A 22,565-nucleotide genomic window follows, 5' to 3' on the forward strand; every position below is an offset into this window, starting at 1 on the left:
TTTATGGGAAAAAGGGATATTCTTTATTGTCTTGGTTTAGCGTCAGTCTTGAGTGGGGGTTGGAGAGGACAGAGATCTTATGTATTTGGGGGAACTAGGACTACATAACACTAAAAATGAGACAGAAGCTCTCTTCCCTCACCTGTGAGCAAAAAAAAAAAAAAAAAAAAAAAAAAAAAAAAAAAAAGCAGGTGATACTGCCATCTTGTGAGCAATCTAAAGACAAGAGTTCACATAAAAGGACAGAGGTGGGAGAGTTAAACAAAAGCAATACAAAGCCCAGACCCACATCTTACCCTGCCTGCATCTTTTTATTTATATGAGCTGAGAAATATTTTTGGTCTAAGCAACTCTAAGTAACTCTAAGTTACATTTCTTGTTACTTACAGCTAAAAGCTTCCTAAATGATAAAACCACCATGAGCGTTCATGATTTTCCCTTGGAAGTGATGACAGTAAAGAAATGCATTAGAAGCCCCAATGTCTGACACTGTGCAACTTGACTTAGCACCTTGAAAGCCAGGGTAAGGGCATGCTCTGGTCGCCCCATTCATCCAACGGGAGAAATCTGAGAAAAATTATGATGCACCAGTTTATAATAGTAGTGAATTGTACTAGAGCATTCTAGGCTGCATGGCCTCTGAGACCTAAAGAAATTTCACAGTAAGAAAAAGTTGCTGACACCTAATTTACCTGTATCCTTAGAAACCTAGAGAATTTTGAAAATTAACCTCACGGATTTTATTCTTTAGTTTTGGCCATAATGCCGTCTAGTGAAATAAAGCAATCACATTATGGATTCTTAAATATAAAGGATGATAACTCAGTAGTTTATTACTTTGGTAAAATTGGTACATGTTAATTGAAAAAAAATTTTAAATGAAGTACCAAAAAAAAAAAAAAAAAAAGACTACGCCAAAATTTTGCTTGTCAGAGAAAACTGTTGTATATATGATGGTGAGTAATCTTTCACACATTATCTATGAAACACGTATTTGAACATATATGTATGCAGACTTAACTTAACTGGATATTTTGAAGGTACAATCCACATTTTCACTGACACAATATGTATAATTCTTTCCTATCAGTATGGATTGATTCCTTACTTTCTATAATTCCATTTTTATAGGAACTTGGAGAAATTTATCTATTTATTTCTAGTTTAAAAAATTACCCTCATTGTACAAATCCCTTTATATTATTAAGATGGCCTTATCATAAATTATTATTCTAAGTTTCCAGGTGGAAATCAGTCAGACCAGTGTCATATGTAAGAGATGAATCACTGGGTTCTACTCCTGAAGCCAAGACTACACTGTATGTTAACTAAGATGAATTTAAATTAAAAAAAAAAAAGTTTCCAATAAAAATTTTGACTAAAAACAAAAATCAAATCAAAAGAACTTTGACAGAAACGTGAAGACTAAAAAAGCAAAGTATTGTAATTTTGACATTTATTAAGAAAGTACTTTTCATTAGCAACCATTTCTGACACTTTGCAAATATTACAGGAAAACTCTGCCTTAACACACACGGCAGGAGTAAAAAGTCAATTATGTAAAATGCAGTGCAACCAGAAACATTGTTTATCAATTTGTACTGTCATTTAAAGTGCACATATGGGCACACACACACACACACACACACAGCGCTAAACTTAAACTGATGGAATACTGTATAGAAAGAGACCAAATGATAAGAATTCAGCTCATCCCTGTTTAAGACAAGACAAAGGATGGGAACCGATCCCAACAGGGTTACAACCCAATTCGTGTAATTTCAGATGACAATATTGCTCGATATTCTACATTTCAAATATTTTCCCACTTGAAGTGCTTATGTTAAGGTTACTTGCAGGATTCCTCCTCCAAATACATTTTTAAATGATCTTTTTGGGGTAAATAAGCTTAATAAAATTTTCAAACATGATACTTTTATACATTTTTAGCCATTTAGTAAAAAGTACTGAGCACCTACACTGAGTTATGCAATGTCATGGTTTTAAAGACTCAGTAAATGAGTGAAGCCCCTTTTCTCATTAAGCTTACATTAGAGTAAACATAGATTTAGGCACGCTCTTCACTGTACTTTCATTCCTCTGGTCTTTTATAAGCCCTAGTACAATGATAGTTAAAGTCACGTGCAATGAATCTTAAAATTGTGAGAAAACCCCTTACGGAGACTCTCTTGTTAGATGTCTCCATAGTGTGGTCTCCTGACTATCGTGAACGTTGAGGCTGGGCAGAAACATTATTTTCATGAAAGGAATTTTGTCTACTATAAGAACTCTAGGGAGTGGAAAATTTCAGTTCCCATTTGAGGACTTCAAAACAAATATAACGGTTTTATAGATCTTCACTTCTGTATGGATTCTCTGATGAAGGATAATCCTTACCATACTCTTCGCTTTTATAGAATTTGTCACCACTATGGACTCTCTGATGAATAAGTAGACCTGAGCTCCAACGGAAACCCTTACCACACGCATCACATTTGTATGGTTTCTCTCCTGTGTGGACTCTCTGATGAGCCTGAAGGTTTGATCTCTGACTGAAGCCCTTTCCACACACCTCACATTTGTATGGTTTTTCCCCAGTGTGGACTCTGTGATGAGCTTGAAGACTTGAAAACCCACTGAAACCTTTACCACACTGTTCACATTTATAGGGCCTCCCTTCTGTGTGGACCCTCTGATGCGCTTGAAGACGTGAACTCTCACTGAAGCCCTTTGTGCATACCTCACATTTGTATGGTTTCCCTCCCGTGTGGACCCTCCGATGCGCTTCAAGACGTGAACTCTGACTGAAACCCTTGCCACACATCTCACATTTATATGGTTTCACTCTAGTGTGGACTCTTTGATGACCTTGAAGATATGCTCTCTGACTGAAGCCCTTCCCACATACCTCACATATATATGGTCTCTCTCCAGTGTGGACACTCTGATGGCTTTGAAGATAAGATCTCTGACTGAAGCTCTTACCACACTCATCACATTGGTATGGCTTCTCTCCTGTGTGGACTCTCTGGTGGGCCAGGAGGGTTGAGGCCTTACTGAAGCCCTTACCACATTCTCCACATTTATAGGGTTTCTCTCCTGTATGAACCCTCTGATGAATTTGAAGATTAAAGCTCCAACTGAATACCTTCCCACACTCCTCACATTTGAATGGTTTTTCTCCAGTGTGAACTCTCTGGTGGCCTTGCAGGTGTGAACTCCGACTGAAGCCCTTCCCACACTCCTCGCACTTGTATGGTTTTTCTCCAGTGTGAACTCTCTGGTGGCCTTGAAGGTATGAATTGCGACTGAAGCCCTTCCCACACTCTTCACATTTGTATGGTTTTTCTCCAGTGTGGACTCTCTGGTGGGCTTGAAGGTATGAACTCCGACTGAATCCCTTATCACACTCCTCACATTTATAAGGTTTCTCTCCTGTGTGGACTCTCTGGTGAACATTAAGAACTGATCTATGACTGAAGCCTTTACCGCATGCATTGCATTTGTACGGTTTCTCTCCAGTGTGGACTCTCTGATGATCTTTAAGTTTTGAACTCCAACTGAAGCCATTCCCACAGTCCTTGTAAGCTTTCTCTCCGATGTGAATTTTCTGATGACCTTGAAGATACGAATTTTGGCTGAAGCTGTTACCACATGCATAATGTTTATATGGTTGTTCCCTAGTATGGACTATCTGAAGGTCCTGCAAATGTGAGTCCAGACTGAAGTTATTACCACATTCCTCAGAACCATAAGGAATCTCTTCCATGTGAACTCTATGCTGAATGTTAAGATTTGAGCTACAAAGAAAACCCTTCTCATATTCTACATCTGTGTATAGTTTCTCTCCAGTGTGGATTTTCTGGTAGACTTGGAGACAAGAACTCTGATTAAAGACCTCCCCATTCTCCTCATATTCATGGGGTTTCTCCTTAGTATGGATCCTAAAAATACTATTAAGGTCTAAGCTATGATTGAAGGCTTTCTCATAAATATTGCATCTATATTCACACGTCTGTCCCGTGTGAATAAGTCCACAAGTGTTGAGAGAGGAGGGCTGACTGAAGTTCTCACCATATCCACATTTATACGGCTTCTCTTCTGTATGTACTCTCTGACGGGATTGCAGAGGTGAACTCTCAAAAACACAATCATCTCTTCTATGAACACTTGGATGAATATGAAGAACTGAACTATAACTACAGCCCTTTCCACATGGACTGTAGGTATGGGTTTTCCCTTCTAAGTGTAACTGCTGATAAACTTCAGAGTTGGAGTCGTCACTGAAGGCTTTTCTGTACTCATTACAGGAGTACGGCTTTTGCCCCGTTTTGATTAAGTCTTGATTAAGCAGTGAAACCTTCATGAGGTTTTCTCCACAGTCATGGCAGCTGTAAACTTTTTCTGATCTGTGTACTCCCAGATTATCATTGTGTGGCGTGATCCAACTGGTGCTGTCACACTTACGGAAATTATTTTTCATCAAAATTTGCTGACACCTACACTGATAATTATGTGACTCTGCCAGATACATTTTCCTCCAAGAATGCTGGGCTCTCCAAGATGGAAATTCTTGACTTTTTACGCAACTGGAAACATCCTCTATATGAGTCAATATATAGTTCTCATCTTCGGGAACATGAACTGGCACTCCTGCCCAAACCTGGCAGGGGAAATCACCTCGGTTTTGCAACTGAGAAATATTCCTTTGAAAATTTTTCATGGCATCTTGACACCTGGTTAACCCGCCTGTACTTTGTTGCCAGGTCTTCCGGGAAGAAGGCTCTTTGGGGGAAATGTAGCCTAATCCCACTGCTTGACTACTCTCCATATTATGTTGACTCTTGGCTCCTATAATGATAAAGAGAATTTAGATATGTGCAGAAGTGGAAGTTTTTATTCAGAGACTTTAAGATTTTGCACTTAGATCACGACATGAAATTACAGGAAAATTCATGTTACTATATCTAAGAATACTTAGAAAATGGCTCTGGTTCTTCTTCAGTTGTATCAGGAATATAAGTAAGGTCCACATAATTCAAGCTATCTGTATGCCTCAAAATCAGGGATTTGCAACGCAACCTGGAAATATCAAACACGGTGGCCCTGTTCAAAAGGTCTAGTAAAACCATATACATATTATTTATGGGTTTATCATGGATTGCCTGGAGATCCCAAGAAGGGGGAATTCTCAAATTGGGAAGAATGGAGATTCAAGTGGACAAAAAACTTTTTTTCTCTCTGGCATGTGGGTATGGCAATGTTTTCGTCTGTACGTGTGTCAGGAGACAGTGTTAAATACCGTGCAAAGGTAAACACAGACCTTTATGCGTGAGGCATCATATGGCCCCTATAAACTCTTTATCTTCATGAGAATAATAAATTCTTCTAAGTCACTGTAAGCCATATCACTTTCACCTCTTTTCAAAAGATATTTCACAATCAGCAAGGGCCATCGTATAGGTCAGAATGTGAAACACTGTGACAGAATTCAACTCCAAAGACATCAGGGGGAAAAAAGGAGGTTGAGGGAGGCGAGCACAGCCAAGTTCCCTGGCACCTGGAGGTGTACTTTGAGGCAAATCACCAAAAACCAAAAGCTCAATGAACACTGACTTTGGCTTGTGTCCTTTTAGTGGAAAAATACTTTAATGTTCAGAAAATTTGAAGCACCAGAAGAGTTGAAGACAGGCACATTTGAGTATAAATGGTTTGTCGCTTAGTTATTAACACTCAGCTTCCTAGCAGACAGCGGATCCTCAAATCCAAGAGTACCTCCCTACTGACACCGGATTCAGCAGGGCTGACATCATAACATGTACCTTCCTAACACCCGGCAGCACATTAATTCTCTATAGCATCCAGAAAAGAAAGCAGTAAAACAGAACTAAGAGGGCATGAAGATGTGTTGTTTTTCATGGGAAGGTGGTGATGGCAATTTTGCCACGAGGCTGAAAAGCTGTATGAGAGGCAGGGCTACCCTTAGGGTAGCACCGGCTGATGAGAAAAGCAAAGGTCGCAGGAATCTCTTCTGGATTGAGTCTTTTTAACTTTTAAACTAACTCAAAACAGTGTATTTCTTCTTGTATAAAATCTTACCAGTAAACCCATACTATCTCCAACTTTATTTTTTTTTAGTTTTGCATTTTATTTTTTTTCCAATTAAAATTTTTATTTTACTGAAAATGTTTTATTAAGGTTAATTTTCTTCCATAAATATTTTTTTTTAATTTAAATTCAAATTAGTTAACATAGCGTGTAGTCTTGGCTTTAGGAGCAGAACCCAGTGATTCATCTCTTACGTATGACAACCTAGGGCTCATCCCAAAAAGTGCCCTGCTTAATGCCCATCACCCATTTAACTCAGCCCCCCACCCGCTTTGTCTACTATCCCCAACTTTAAAAAAAAAAGAAAAGAAAGAAGAGAATAGAAGAGAAAATAAAAGATCAGAAAAGAAAAGAAACAAAATGCCACACTGATGACTAGGGTGGCACTAGGCTGTGGGACACTGTGGTAACTGCAGGGTAACACTTTATGGCACATCCATACATAACGCCTCTCAATACTTCAAAAAAAGCCAAACGCTTAGTGATGTCTCTGGCTTCTCAAAAGCAAAGTTTCCAGTTATTACACTAATATTTTATCACTTAAACATGAAACGAAGGGACATCCTACAGGAGGCAGACAAAGTTAATAGCTTATATGTGAGAAGTTTGGTGTCCAGCTGGAGTTCATCATAATCCTTATAGTTTTGCTTGGTGTCATCAAAAACACTCAGTATACATCCATAAAGATACAGTTTAAATACTTTATATCTTTTGGGACTGACATGGTGGCTTGAGGACATGAAAAGAGGCTTGCCGGTCAAAACCCAGTTTTTTACAAAGCAGCTCTTTCAACAGAAATTTGTACATAATTTTTGATATGACTGTCTCAAATATTTCAGAGATTAAAGTTTCGTCTTGACCAGTGGCTTCACAATGTGAAAGCGTTACAGGAAGGGGAAAAAAGGTCATTTTACTTAGTTTCGGGCTCTATGGAAAAGATCACACATTTAATGACATTAACTTTAATTTCCTTTAGCCAGTGGGGTGTACCAAAACACCTTGTCATTTCCTTTCCCTCTCTCAACATTTAGGTTCTCTCTTAGTATCAATGGCAGGGTGCTGATAAGAAATTGTGTTAAATCAAATTCATAAATGAACTGAATAAATGAATTTGATGGAGAAAATACGCACTGCAAAAAAAACACTAAAAGGTCTTAAGGTGCACCTGGGTGGCTCAGTAGGTTGAGCATCTGACTCTTGATTTTGGCTCAGGTTATGATCCCAGTCAGGTTATGATCCCAGGATTGTGGGATCGATCCCTGCATCAGGCTCTGTGCTGTGGAGCCTGCTTAAGATTCTCTCTCTCCCTCCACCCCTCCCAAGCTCGCTCTCTCTCTCTCACTGTCTCTCTCAAAAAAAATCTCATTTGAAGAAAGCTGAGAATTTATTTCATCTTCTTAGTAGTCCTTTAGCTTTAGAGGTTGAGAAAGTCAATCATTCCAACATCCTCTATGAACCAATTCAATAACAAAAATTTTATATGTGTTGTAAATACCAAATAATCCCTTTAAACAGTTAGCTATAATGAATTAAGAAAAAAAATCTCAGTTTAGATTTTCTTTTTCTCTTCTCCTTTAATATAAATTAGTCAAGAATATCAACTCAGGCAATCCAGGCTGAGATGAGCCTGCATTCTTACTGAGCTTTTTAAATAGTAAGAGAAACCAAGGCATTTTGCAGGCAGGAGAGGATAAAGTAACAATAATGTTTTGATTACAAATATTTACAAAGCTGGCTACTCTCCTAACCACATCTGAGACTTAGCTCTATCAGAGTATATTTAACCTTTGAGGATTTCTTGTCTGTCTCCACTGCTTTACCCCACGATTAAATGAGTTCTTTGTTTTTGGAAGGTTCTTAATTATCATTTCTTCAACAGATATAGGCTTATTCAGATCGTCTATTTCTTCTTGCATAAGTTTTGGCAAATTACGTCTTTCAAAGAATTGGTCCATTTCATCGAGGCTATCATATTTCCATAGAGTTTGTCCACAGTATTCCTTTATTATTCTTTTAATGCCCACAAGACCTGGGTGATGTCCCCTCCTTCATGTCTGATATTAGTAATTTGTATCCTCTCTCTTTTTTTCTTAGTTTGCCTGGCTAGAAGCTTACTGGTTTTAATGATTTTTCAAAGAGCCAGTCTTTGTTTTCATTTTTTTCTCCACTGGCTTCCTGTTTTCTACTTGATTTCTGCTCTAATTCTTATTATTTCTTCTCTTCTGCTTACTTTGGATTTAATTTGCTCTCCTTTTTCTAGTTTACTACAGTAGGACCTTAGACAATTGATTTTAGATCTTCTCTTCCAACATATGCCTTCAGGGCTTTAAGTGTCCCTCTTAGTACTGCTTCCACTGCGTCCTACAAATTTTTATGAGCTGTGTTTTCATTTTCAGTTAGTTCAAAACATTTTTAAATTTCTCTTGAGATTCTACTTTGACCCATGTATTATTTACAAGTGTGCTGTTGAGTCTCTATGCATTTCGGGATTTTCCAGTTACTTAGTTTATTGATTTCTAGGATAATTCAATTGTGATCTGAGAGCACAATTGTATGATTTCTATTTTTTAAATTTGTTAAGATGTGTCTTATATATAAAATGTATAAAACATATAATGTATGAAAACAAGAACAGGTTATGTAGAGTGGGAGCAGAGGGGGTGAGATGCAGAAAACAAAGACTGCCCTTTATATTAGAGCATAAAATTGGCCAGCCTATCACAGTGTGAGATCTGATATCAGAACCACTATTAATGATCAAAAGTTACTAAGCATATGTGTAACTTAAAACACGGATTTGTCTTCTTTTATTAGCAACGTGCCATTTTACCCACATTTTCTTTATGTCTGGAGTTAGTTCAGGCAAATGTGGTAAGTTTTCTATTAAAAAGTAAGTTGTGGCAAGGAATTGTAATTCTGGATAAACATGTCTGGCACATGTAAGACATCACCAAATATTTACGAAAGGTTGTGTTAAAACTTAAGGTGTAGTTAAGGTTAAGTTGACATATAAAGTTAAGTCACAATTTCAGTAATTACTAACACAGTGACGTTTGATATCCCAATGAAGCCATAACAGAATTAAAGTTATCGAAGGAAACAGAGAGAACAGCTGTCTGAGACCCACGGATAGGCATGGCAAGTTCCTCAGTTCAGTGCCAGATAAATACATAACATATGCAATAAATTTACATAATAAAATATATAAAAAATAAAATGGAATATGATTCAGCCATAAAGAAGAAAAGCATCTTGCCATTTGTGACAACATGGATGGACCTTGAGGCATTATGCTGGGTGAAGTAAGTCAGACAGAGAAAGACAAACACCATAGGATCTCTCTTATATGAAGAATTTTAAAAACAACAACAACAAAACACCAAGCTTGCAGATATAGAGAAGAGATGGTGGTTTTGAGAGGGCAGGGATAGGGGTGGGAGAAATAGGTGAACTGATGGTTTTGCGGGCTTAAGTTTAAACAAACTGAATACGAATTTTAAGGGGCGTCTGGATGGCTTAGTTGGTTAAGCATCCAACTTCGGCTCAGGTTATGATCTCACGGTTCATGGGTTCGAGCCCCACATGGGCTCTGTGCTGACAGCTCAGAGCCTGGAGCCTGCTTCAGATTCTGTGTGTGTGTCTCTCTCTCTCACAAAAATAAATATTCATTTAAAAAATTAAAAAAAAAAAAAAGAATTTTAAGATAACTGGGGCACCTGGGTGGCTCAGCTGGTTAAGCGGCCAACTCTTGAGCCGGCTAAGGCCATGATCTCACAGTTTGTGGGATGGAGCCCCATGTCCACGCTATCAGTGTGGAGACTGCTTCGGATTCTCTCTCTCCTCTCCCCTGCTGACACACTCTCTCTCTCAAAATAAATACAGTTTAAAAAATTAAAAAACAAACAAACAAAAAAAAAAACAAAAGGGCGCCTGGGTGGCGCAGTCGGTTAAGCGTCCAACTTCAGCCAGGTCACGATCTCACGGTCCGTGAGTTCGAGCCCCGCGTCAGGCTCTGGGCTGACGGCTCGGAGCCTGGAGCCTGTTTCCGATTCTGTGTCTCCCTCTCTCTCTGCCCCTCCCCCGTTCATGCTCTGTCTCTCTCTGTCCCAAAAATAAATAAAAAAAAGTTGAAAAAAAAAATTAAAAAAAATAAATAAATAAAAAATTAAAAAAAAAAGAATTTTAAGAAAACTGTAGCTAGGTCAAGAGACTGTTCAGATGCTAGAGGACGAAAAGAGAGGACAGAACGGAAAGATAAAGAGCTGGGCATTTGAATAGGAAGTAAGTGCAAGAGTGTCTCAGTTGAAACCGCTGCGTGGGAAGAATCAGCTGTGATGTTGGCATCGATCACTTTTGATCCTGACTTTGGTTGACTGGCTAGCCTCAATCTTCTAAGAATAATGGCTACGTGTCTCTAGATACTCAAGGACGCCTAAATGATTAGAATCAGGACAGGCATTCATCAGAAAACAAACAACGCTCTGGAGTATCCCTCGAGTGTGTGGATTTATTTTACGCCTACCAGCTGTCTCAAGGGGGCACTGAAGACAGCGAGGACCATGCCTCTATTAACCAAGCCTGGAGCCTGCCTCAGATTCTTCAAGGCGAAGAGAAAAGCAAGTCAAGTGAGCTGAAGCAGAAGCGTGACCGTGACGGGTCTCCTGGGCAGCAGTGGGGCGGTGCGGAACAGAATGAGTGAGCGGGGGGCGCCTGGGTGGCTCAGTCGGTTAAGCGTCCGACTTCGGCTCAGGTCACGATCTCGCGGTCCGTGAGTTCGAGCCCCGCGTCAGGCTCTGGGCTGATGGCTCAGAGCCTGGAGCCTGCTTCTGATTCTGTGTCTCCCCCTCTCTCTGCCCCTCCCCCGTTCATGCTCTGTCTCTCTCTGTCTCAAAAATAAATAAACATTAACAAAAATTAAAAAAAAAAAAAAAAAAAAAAAGAATGAGTGAGCGGAAATAAACACAGGGAAATATGTGAAAAGCCAGAGGAAGCTGAGGGGACAGACGCCTTAGGGCCTGACCTGTTCTGACTCATGTCTTAGGAGAGGCTCTCTAGCTGCTGTGTTACTGCAGGGCGGCTCTTACCTAAACACCCATCTCTCTGGGTTTCTGTCTCCATCATCAACAGCTTTTCTTCTCTCTCCAACTGGGATATAAGCTCCGGTTTGAAGGGCTGATTCCCTGTAGAAAGGCAAGGACAGCAGAAGTTTTAAGTTTTGACAAAATCCAAGTGATCTTTTTTTTTTTTTTTTCTGAATCATGCTTTTGGTGTCTAAGAACTCCCTGCCTAATGCAAAGTCATGAAGAATTTCTCCTGTGTTTCCTTCTAGAAGTTTCACACTTTTACATTTTCCATTCAGTCTCTTAACCATTTTGAGTTAATTTTTTGTTGAGGTGCGAGGCATGGATATAGGCGCATACAGAAGTCCAAATGTTTCAGCACCCTCTGTTGAGAAGACTATACTTTCGAGGCGCCTGGGTGGCTCAGTCGGTTAAGAGTCCGACTTCGGCTCAGGTTATGATCTCACGGTTCATGGGTTCGAGCCCCACATGGGCTCTGTGCTGACAGCTCGGAGCCTGGAGCCTGCTTCGGATTCTGTCTCTCATTCTCTCTCTGCCCCTCCCCAACTTGTGCTCTATCAAAAATAAATAAACGTAAAAAGAAAAAAATCTTTAAAAATAAAATCTTAGGGGCGTCTGGGTGGCTCAGTCGGTTAAGAGTCCAACTTTGGCTCAAGTCATGATCTCGCAGTTTGTGAGTTCGAGCCCTGGATCGGGTTCTGTGCTGACAGCTCGGAGCCTGGAGCCTGCTTCAGATTCTGTGTCTCCCTCTCTCTGACCCTCCCCCATTCATGCTCTGTCTCTCTCTGTCTCAAAAATAAATAAAGGTTAAAAAAAAAAAGTTTCAGAATGGCTTGTTCCGTATCACTACAATAAGCAAATCCACTAAAAATTGTTCAGGATCCCGGTTTCATTCCTCTACCCCCCCTCCCATTGTACCTAATGCTAAGGTGATATGATATAGTTACGTGCTATGTTCCTTAGCTATTTCCATAAGTTCTTTTCTCTCTTCAGGGTGGCTATGGTATTAGTTTCAAATATAATTTAACTTTTCTTTCAGCTTTAGACTGTCGCGCCTTCGCAGTCTTCATTTTTTTACTGTTTTTTTCTTATTTAACTTTTATCATGTGGTGAACTAGCATATTTTCAAGAGTCCAGACCAGACAGAAAGGCACACTCAAATGAATGTGACACACCTCTTCCACACTCTTACCTCCCACCCACCGTAAGAGACTAACTTCACGATTTTCTGATTAATCCTTCTTGGGTTTCTTCTTATAAAGACAAGCAGATATACATAGATTTCCTTATTTCCCCTTCGTTCTTACACGAGTTGTGGTATACTATTAATGCTCTTTTGCACTTTACTATCTTTATGTTTATTTACTTACTTACTTATTTGTTCATTTTGAGGGAGAGCAAGCCAGGGAGGGGCAGAGAGAGAAGGAGAGAGAAATCCCCAACAGCTCTGTGTTGTCAGTGCAGAGCCTGATGCGGGGCTCGAACTCATGAACTGTGAGATCATGACCTGAGCCAAAACCGAGAGTCAGATGCTTAACTGACTGAGCCACCCGGGCACCACTGCACTTTGCTATCTTTAGGGAAAATTTCTAGAAGCGAATTGCTGGGACCATTGCTGAATAACTGTCATCTTGTGTTCTTACTTTCAATGCATGAGAGTGCTCTATGTCCCGCCACTTTGCCCAAAAAAGTATAGTGTTTGAATTTTTGCTAATCTCATGGGTGAGAAATGGTATTTCAGTATAATTTTATGTAACATTTCTCTTATTTTTAATGAAAGTGAAATATCTACTCCTATGTATGCATGTACTTACATGTATGTGAGTGAATGTATGCGTGTGTGCGTACACACACACACACACACACACACACACACACACACACTCCTACCTGCTAGTTCTATCCCCTGAGGCCAAGAAACAAACCCACCACAGTGTCAGTGACACTGGATGCTAGGTATCCAGACCTTGTTGTTAAATACCACGCTCCAAGAAATGGATGATTCCAGAGCTAGGGTAAAGTAAAAGAGGGACAAAGAACAGCATGCTATGCCATCAAGTAAAGAAGTGCTCAAAACAAGGATGGGGGGATACTACAAAAGTCCAAATTTGGAGCAATTTTAGCACCCAAATAATTACAGTAATATTACAATCCATTAAAAAAAAAAAGTCGCAAGTCCCTACAAATAAACAAATGGTTAAGGCGTAGGGGGCTCTTGCTTACCGTAGAATGCCAAGAGCTGACTGCTAACTGTGAAGGAGGTACTAAGGCAGAAAATCATTCTGTGATGACCATGGTAAGGACTGGAAAAGGCAAGAATCATCACTGGATGCTAAATCTATAGGGAAATATTTGTGTAGTCTTAAAAAGTGTCGCCCTATGATTGCAAGAGAAACAAAGCAGTGATTTTATAGTGGAGAAACGGAATACCTTGACTGGGTGGTCAAAATTAGCACCACCAGGGCGCCTGGGTGGCTCAGGCAGTTGAGCGTCCGACTTCGGCTCAGGTCATGATCTCACGGTTCATGGGTTCAAGCCCTGTGTCAGGCTTTGTGCTGACAGCTGGGAATCTGGAGCCTGTTTTGGCTTCTGTGTCTCCCTCTCTCTCTCTCTGCCCCTCCCCTGCTCAAGTTCTGTTTCTCTCTCTCTCAAAAATAAATAAACATTTTTTAAAAAATTAGCACCACCCACGGGGGACAGACTGTGTGCCTCTATATGTGATATTCTCAAAAGGACTACCAATATAGAGTTCCAGCCAGAATGGATCATCTGAACCTAATTACAAGGGAAGTCTCGGGAATATTATATGCAAAATGGGGGAAAGGGAATTATAGCATTCTTCCAAAATGTCACGGTCATGAAAGACAAAGAAACTGTGTGGAAATGTTCCAAATTAAAGAAGATTAAAGAGACATGGCAGCTAGACTAGACTCAAGACTAGGCCTTGCTCTGGGGAGAGAAAAATCGGCTTTAAGGAATGTAAGTTGCTCTACTGTTACAATCAGAGCACAAATGAAAGATGATGTAAAAGTATTATACCTGCACGGGGAATACGTAAGAGAATATTGCTATTTCTACAAAATGGACCGTTTCGTGAAGAATTAACCATGCCCAAAGAGATGCCCGGTCTCTGTCCTCAGCTCTTGGGAAGTGATCTCTAAGTCCTGGGGATTTCCTGTCTGGTGCGAGTGTCTTTCTCACCTGGAGGCCCTGGGCTACAATGTGACTTCTGGTGGGGCCTGTGGCCCACCTGCCATCGGCTTGATTTCCAGAGGGGCTGGAAACGAAGGTCAGCCTCACAGGTGTCCAACCACATCGCCAAACCGCAATAAAAGCTCTGGGCACCTTGGCTTGTTGTGAGCCTCCCTGGCTGGCGACACTCCACGTGCAGGATGATCCGCCACCGCCGGGCACAGTTAGTGCTGCGCACGACCCCTCTGGGAGAGACCGCTAGGAGCTGGTGCCCGACACCCCCTGGGTTCTGCCCCAGGTGCCTCTTCCCGTGGCTGATTTTAACCTGTATCCTTTCCAGGTAATAGAGCGGAACCGTGGGGATAACAGCTTTCAGTGCATTCTGAGAGTCCCTCTACCGAATTATTGAGGCCGAGGGTTATCTGAGGGACCCCTGAGCTTGCGACCGGTGTCAGACTGAGAGTAGCCTTGGGGACTCCCAAACTCTGCATACACACTGAAGTATTCAGAGATAAAGAGCCATATACATATGTTTTCATATATACACACAAATATATTTGGAGAGAGAAAAAATATTTTATTTTACAAAAATAAATAGGGTATAATGTTACTATAGGTGAATCTAGGTAGAAGCTACAGGGGTGTTCTTGTTCTTTACTTTTACTTTACCTTGGCAAATGTTCTGTACATTTGAAGTTATTTACAAAAACATTTTTAAAAAATTTTGTTAATGTTTATTTATTTTTGAGATAGGGCAAGCAGGGGAGTGGCAGAGAGAGAGAGAGACACAGAATCCGAAGCGGGCTCCAGGCCATGAGCACACAGAGCCTGATGCAGGGCTCAAACCCACCAAACTGTGAGATCATGATCCGAACCAAAGTCATATACTTAACCGACTGAGCCACCCAGGCACCCCTACAAATACATTGTTAAAGCAAAAAACAAAAACCAAAAAATAAAAAACCTCTGAAACATCAAGTTAATAAACAGTTACCATTACTGGCACCCTGCGGGGGGGGGGGGGGGGGCTGAGCAACTCACTAAATTGATTTCACAACAAACCATGTTGCAGAACCACAATTTGCCCATTTACATAGTTGGAAGGACGGATTTTTGCCTAGACAGAGACATCTTGTCTGTGTTGTACAGGGATTATTAGGACTCTTATTTGGCCAAGCTCAGAGGATGGTTTCAAGAGTCCCAGAGCTTGAAACACCTGAGCACATTTAAAGACACCCCAAGGCGGCTGGCATTCAGTCACCGCATGCCTGTCCTCACCCACAGAGACCAGGTTCCGGAAGTTCTCCAGCATCACGTCTCGGTACAGCTTCCTCTGGGTGGGGCCCAGCAGCCCCAGCTCCTCCTCACTGAAGACCACGGCCACATCCTTGAACATCACCGGCTCCTACAAACACCAAGCACACGCAGACCATGCTTATGGAAGGGGGCAGCATGAAGTGTGTGTCAAGGATGGGGAGCTATTCTAGAGTCTGGGGACCCAATCGAAGTAGCTGCCTTCTGTTTGCCTTCTACACCACTCATTCCAGCCACCAAAAGGGCTCCAAGAAAAGAACTCCTTGCACACCAAGCTGCTGCCACACAAACAAATAAATTGCTCCCTTTTGTTGGCACTCTTACAGGTAAGTCCCTGGAACTGTGGCATCATGGGCTACCGATATTTTAAAGTCACCCTTACTGTTGAAGCGTCTAGTTCGTCCTCTGTACCCCCTCTGGAGTGTGCAGCGTTTATAATGTTGTGATGTGGGCAAGGCTTCACGCGGGAAGGCTCTGCCTCATGCTAGCTATGTGACCTTGGAAAAGTTCTTGATTCTCTCACCTGCATGCTGATACGCACAGCATGGGGTACTGATAATAAAACGAGTGACCTAAGTACCCGATAGATGTTAACTGTTATCATACTCACTCTTACGACCAGCTTTCGTCCCATTGCGGGGCTGTATAGTAAGTCGAGGAATTGATGGCCTAGGATACAATGCACTGATCCAAACGATGCATGCTGGCTTACTTTCAGCTTATCTATTATAAACAAGGCTGAAAAAAAAAAATTCCTTTCACAGAGACCTTGGCTCATCCCCTTAAAATAAATTCCGAAAAGTAGAAATGGTAATGCTGAAGGCCAGCTTTTAGTGTTTTGAGCTCTTAACGACAGGTGTTTCCTCCAAAAAGATTTTGCTTGCTTCTTCTTCTTCCAAGTATAAATTCCTAAACCTCTATACCCTGGCCAACACTAGACATGAATAGCTAAAAAAAAAAAAACAAAACCTCTGATAATCTCAGAAGTAGACATGGAAAGTAAACACCAGCTATTTAGCAAAATGTTTACAAAGGTCCTAGCAATGAAGACCATTCCCTTTTCACGTATTTGCTGGGCGTCTCTATTTCTTGTTGCATTCCAAATATTCGTTTGGGGGACATTCAGTCCTTTTCTTCCAAATACGCTGTAAATACTCCTCATTCTACTTTGCTGTTTGTCTTCTTTTTACTGCAGGGGGTTTAAATCTTTTGTATGAAGACCAGGTCAACACTGCATTTGTTCTGGCTGGAGCTCTAAATATCACGACCCGAGGCCTTCAGTCTCTGCGTGAGAACACTGCTTTGGTTTTGGATTTTGTTTTGTTTTGTTTTGTTTTGCCTCTCTTTCCTCCCAAACGATGCGCCTGATACTCTTGATCCAGGAGGGAAAGGCTTTGGAGTTGGCCAGACACTGGTCTGCTGTAGGAACTTGAGCAGGACTTGAACCTCCAGGGCCGTCTTACCTTCATGTTAATGCTGCAGATTATTCTAAATTCCCCTCGGGGCAGTGAATAAAGTAACAGGTGCAAAGTGCCTGCCTGTCCTATAGTCTGACTAAAATTGTTTTTAATGAAGTCTATAGGTCTAACAAAATGAGTTAATATACAAGGAGTGAAACACAAGGACACATCCACAGACACACGCAAAGAAAGTTTCAGGTCTTGGGAAGAAAAACAAAATCTAGCTCTTTTTGTCTGAAAACATCTCACACAATTTTTTTCTGCGTTCAGCTTCAGTAGGATTTGGTTAGACAGAACCACCTTTTAGGTATTCTTTTTATAAAGTAGCCAAGGCATTAGGAAAAAAAAAATTTTTTTTTAGTTTTGAGTCCCTACAACAGAAGGATAAATTGTATCAGAATTCTCTCAGAATTGCTTTTTTGGAAAGATTGTTGGTAGTAAAACCGATACTGTTGCCTTAAACTGTGAGAATTCCCAAGAACTTAACTTGTGAATGGGGCATAGTTGAAAACGGGGCAGGGACGGCAGTTCATTGAAATTAATAAAAGATGACACATGTTAGGTGAAATAATTTTAAGTGAAAAAATTCAAAATTATAGCTATTATTGCATATTATATTGCATATGAAGTGACTGTGGAAAAAGGTAATTTATAAGCAGAATAATGCGTGGCCTTTTCATTTTAAAACTTTTTGTTTTGTTTTGTTTTCTTTTGTTTTGGCAGGGGCACCTGGGTGGCTCAGTCAGTTAAGTGTCTGACTCGATTTCAGCTCAGGTCATGATCTCATAGTCACGAGATTGAGCCCCACATCGAATTGGGTGCCACGCCCAGCATGGAGCCTGCTTAAGATTCTCTCTCCCTCTTTCTCTGCCCCTCCCCTGCTCACACACTCTCTCTCTTTCTCTCAAATAAATAAAGTTTTTTTAAAAATTATTTTTTGGGGCGCCTGGGTGGCTCAGTCGATTAAGCGTCCGACTTCAGCTCAGGTCACGATCTCGAGGTCCGTGAGTTCGAGCCCCGTGTCGGGCTCTGGGCTGATGGCTCAGAGCCTAGAGCCTGCTTTGGATTCTGTCTCTCTCTCTCTCTCTGCCCCTCCCCCGTTCATGCTCTGTCTCTCTCTGTCTCAAAAATAAATAAACACTAAAAAAAAAATTAAAAAAAATTTTTTTAAAAGATTTTATTTTTTAGTAATCTCTATACCCGATGTGGGGCTCAAACCCACAACCCCGAGATCAAGAGTCACACACTCCACCGACTAAGCTGGTCAGGTGCCTCCCATTTTTTAAAATGTCTATTTCTCTTGCACACTATTGTTTGTGCAATAAGAAGAACATAAAACAGAAACTGGAAGGAAAACGTGTTTTAAAAAGAAACTGCGTGGCGCCTAGATGGTCTTAAACATCTGCTGTAGTTCTTTCTTCTTGGCAAGGAAGAGAAAAGAGCGTGTCCCCCTCAGTGAGAAGTGAAATAATGCGCTCAGTGATGGAAGTGAAAACCCCAGCTCACCTGGAACTTGATCATTTTCTCCTCCTTTTCCCAGGGAAAGGCGGATACCTGAGAAGGCAAAACAAGGCACTGAGAAAGGAACCAGGCGAGGGAGGGAAACGCAGCTCGGTGCGAAAGAGAAAAAGGCGGCCCAGTGTCGGCCAGATTCCAGCCGCCGGTGAGGTTTCTCCTGGCAGGACGCCCGCAAGCACGGGACAGGCTGCACAGTGACCCTCAGCCCTCCCTCCTCACGTCGCCTTTCTGCTCCTAAGGAACTCGCCCCGATCCCGAGACACGTGGGCAAGGAGAGGCCCTGGGATGTACTGGTTAGAAGTGGACTCGGGCACAAAATTCTGTTTCAAAACCTGGCACCGTTGTGTGTTTGCTGTATATCTGCTGTATGTTGGCACTGCCACAGCATACGCATGCGTAATATAGAACATATAACAGTATGTATCGTAAATATTATATACAATGTATGACGTATGACAATATATAACACATGTATTATACACAATATATAACATATATATTATATACAACATGTAACAATATATAACGTATTGTATACAATAAATAATACATAATGTAATATATATTATAGTGCCTATAATATACAATATATGCATCCATTTAACCACGGTTAATTAATAACCTCTCCATGTTTCATTTCTGTAACCTAAAGCAGGAGGATCATAATGGAACCGACATTATCCGATTGCTATTAGGATTACGCGTGAATAGCAGAAAACTATTGCAATTATACCAATTTCTATTATGAGAAAACCAGATACTAATCTTCATCATAAAACCATCCTTGTAAACGTGTCTTGTAAGGCATCTGGGTGGCAAAGAGGACTTGCTTCATATTTACACACTGAGACCACCTTTCTGAAAAGTTTAATGACGGATGGGTATTTTAAAACTTATTTAGATCTTATTTCATTATTCATCTTTAAAATTAAAAGAAAATTTTTTTTAACGTTCATTTATTTTTGAGAGAAAGAGACAGAGCATGAGGGGGAGAGGGACAGAGAGAGAGGCAGACACAGAATTGGAAGCAGGCTCCAGGCTCTGAGCTGTCAGCACAGAGCCTGACACAGGCTGGAACCCACAAACCGTGAGATCATGACCTGAGCTGAAGTCGGACGCTTAACCGACTGAGCCACCCAGGTGCCCCTGGCTTTTACCATTCTTAGTGATGGACTCACACTGATTTTTTTAATGGTTGAAAAAAAAAATTTAAAGACGATTATCTTATGACATATGAAAAAATCAGATTTCATAGATACTAATTCACAAATTCTATAAGGCATTGCTAGAACAGAGCCACGCTCATGGTTTAAGTATTGTTTCTGGCTGCTTTCATACCACAGCAGAATCGTATAGTTGCAACAACTGCATTGTATATGTGCAACTTACTACGTTGCACTGTTACAAAGCACAATCCAAATCACCGTGGCTCAGTTATAAATCACAAGCACTTCATGTAGCACATGCATTGCTATACCACAACGTTTTAACTTGTATTACAGGTACATCCTAATTACATCAAAACAAGAAGATAAAAATAGACTTTCAAAGTCTTACTTTTAAGGCACAATGGAGTGAAGTATTTTGTTAGTGAATTAGAAGGCAAAGATATATATATATACACACACACACAGACACACATATATACACATATATATATATACTATACACACATATATATCTATATCTATATCTATCTATCTATATCTATCTATCTATCTATCTACACACACACACATCAATACATATATTTACACACACATCAACATTATCAGACCAAGCCCTCATCACAAATATCCTCAATTCACAGTAAAGGAGTGGTCAGAAAAATTAGAAAACAAATTCCAAACGTTGTCTTTTAGTCTTGTTGATTGTTTCCTTCGCTGTGCAGAAGCTTCTTATTTTGATGAACTCCCAACAGTTCATGTTTGCTTTTATTGCCCTTGCCTCAGGAGAGATATTTAGTAAGTTGCTACAGCCAATGTCAAAGAGATTCCTGCCTGTAACCCTCTAGGATTTTGATGGTTTTCTGTCTCACATTTAGGGAGAACATATTTGCAAATGACATAGCTGATAAAGGGTTAGTATCCACCATCTATAAAGAACTTATCAAACTCAACACCCAAAAAAGAAGTAATCCAGTGAAGAAATGGGCAGAAGACATGAATGGACATTTCCCCCAAAACAGATGACCGACAGACACAGGAAAAGATGGTCAAACTCACTCCTCATCAGGGAAATACAAATCAAAACTACGAGGGATCACCTCACACCTGTCAGAAGAGCTAACATTAACCACACAGGAAACAACAGATGTTGGCGAGGATGTCGAGAAAAGTCAGAATGCAAACTAATGCAGCCACTCTGGAAAACAGTATGCAGGGTCTTCAAAAAGTAAACAATAGAACTATCCTACAATCCAACACCCAAAGGATACAAAAATACTGATTCAAAGGGATACATGCACCCCAATGTTTATAGTAGCATTACCAACAATAGCCAAATTATGGAAAGAGCTCAAATGTCCACTGACTGATGAATGGATGAAGAAGTTGTGGCCTGGAATATTACTCGGACATCAAAAAGAATGAAATCTTGCCATTTGCAACAACATGGATGGAGTTAGAGTGTACTATGCTAAGCGAAAAAAGTCCATCAAAGACAGACAAATACTATATGATTTCACACCTATGTGGAATTTAAGAAATGAAACAGATGAGCATAGGAGGAAAAATGAGAGAGGCAAATCATAAAACAGATTCTTAACTATAGAGAACAAACTGAGGGTTGCTGGAGGGGAGGGGAGGGGAGCTGGGGGGATGGGTTAAATGGATGATCGGTACTAAGGAGGGCACGTGTGATGAGCACTGGGTTTTATTATTATTTTTTTTATTTTATTTATTTATTTTTTAACATTTATTTATTTTTGGGACAGAGAGAGACAGAGCATGAACGGGGGATGGGCAGAGAGAGAGGGAGACACAGAATCGGAAACAGGCTCCAGGCTCTGAGCCATCAGCCCAGAGCCCGACGCGGGGCTCGAACTCACGGACCGCGAGATCGTGACCTGGCTGAAGTCGGACGCCCAACTGACTGTGCCACCCAGGCGCCCCTAGCACTGGGTTTTATACGTAAATAATGAATCACTAAATTCTGCTCCTGAAACGAATATTACAATATATGTTAACTAACTGGAATTTAAATAAAAACTTGAAACTACCAAAAAAAAAAAAAAAAAAAAAAAAAAAGAAAGAACGAAAAAAAGAAAGAAAGAAAAATTCAAAAATTTAAAATGAAATGTCTCATTGGGGCGCCTGGATGGCTCAGTTGGTTAAGCATCCGACTCTTGATTTTGGCTCAGGTCATGATCTCGTGGTTCATGGAATGAAGCCCCACATCGGGTTCTGTGCTGACAGCACCGAGTCTGCTTGGGATCCTCTTTCTCTCCCTCTCCCTCTGCCCCTCCTCAGCTCATACTTGCCCTCTCTCTCTCTTTCTCTAAAAATGAGTAAACTTTAAAGACAAAATGAAGCGTCTCATTAGAGCAGAATTTCTTCACCAAAACATAAACGCTTCAGCCAAGAAGATACGAGGATGGGAAATAAGCGAAAGACGTATCTGCTGAACATCATTAGTCACTAGGGAAATGTAAGTTAAAGTCACAATGAGATTGTAATACACGTTCATTAGAATGGCTAAAATTAAAAGTAAAATACAGACAATGCTAAATGACGAGCAAGGTGGGGAGCAACTGGAACTTTCATGCATCATTAGTGGAAATGCAGGATGGCAGACAGCCCGGAGAACAGTTTGGTAGTTTCTTACAATGTTAAATATTCAATCCCCATAGGACCCAACATTCCTATTCCTGGCTATATACACTAGAGAAATA

General features: G+C 40.6%; 1 protein-coding gene across 3 annotated transcripts in view; it reads right to left on the reverse strand.

Annotated features, from left to right (window-relative positions):
- Positions 1–1,439: 1,439 nt before the first annotated feature.
- The window catches only part of ZNF112 (zinc finger protein 112), a 32,467-nt gene continuing 11,341 nt past the window's right edge, over positions 1,440–22,565 (reverse strand). Inside the window, exons 2-5 of one of the 3 annotated variants that reach the window (XM_019434434.2) lie at positions 18,662–18,709; positions 15,660–15,786; positions 11,193–11,288; positions 1,440–4,851 (exon numbers count right to left, since the gene is read on the reverse strand). In XM_019434434.2, coding sequence (XP_019289979.2) covers positions 2,348–4,851; positions 11,193–11,288; positions 15,660–15,786; positions 18,662–18,676 — 2,742 coding nt within the window. In that variant the 5' untranslated portion in view covers positions 18,677–18,709 and the 3' untranslated portion in view covers positions 1,440–2,347. Of the gene's footprint in view, positions 4,852–11,192; positions 11,289–15,659; positions 15,787–18,661; positions 18,710–22,565 lie in introns of those variants that run through there. The other 2 variants (XM_019434436.2, XM_019434435.2) reach the window with 2 other exon arrangements.

The sequence above is a fragment of the Panthera pardus genome, unplaced genomic scaffold, assembly GCF_024362965.1.
Source record: "Panthera pardus isolate Hobbes unplaced genomic scaffold, ASM2436296v1 HiC_scaffold_18, whole genome shotgun sequence".
In the NCBI taxonomy this organism is placed as follows: Eukaryota; Metazoa; Chordata; class Mammalia; order Carnivora; family Felidae; genus Panthera; species Panthera pardus.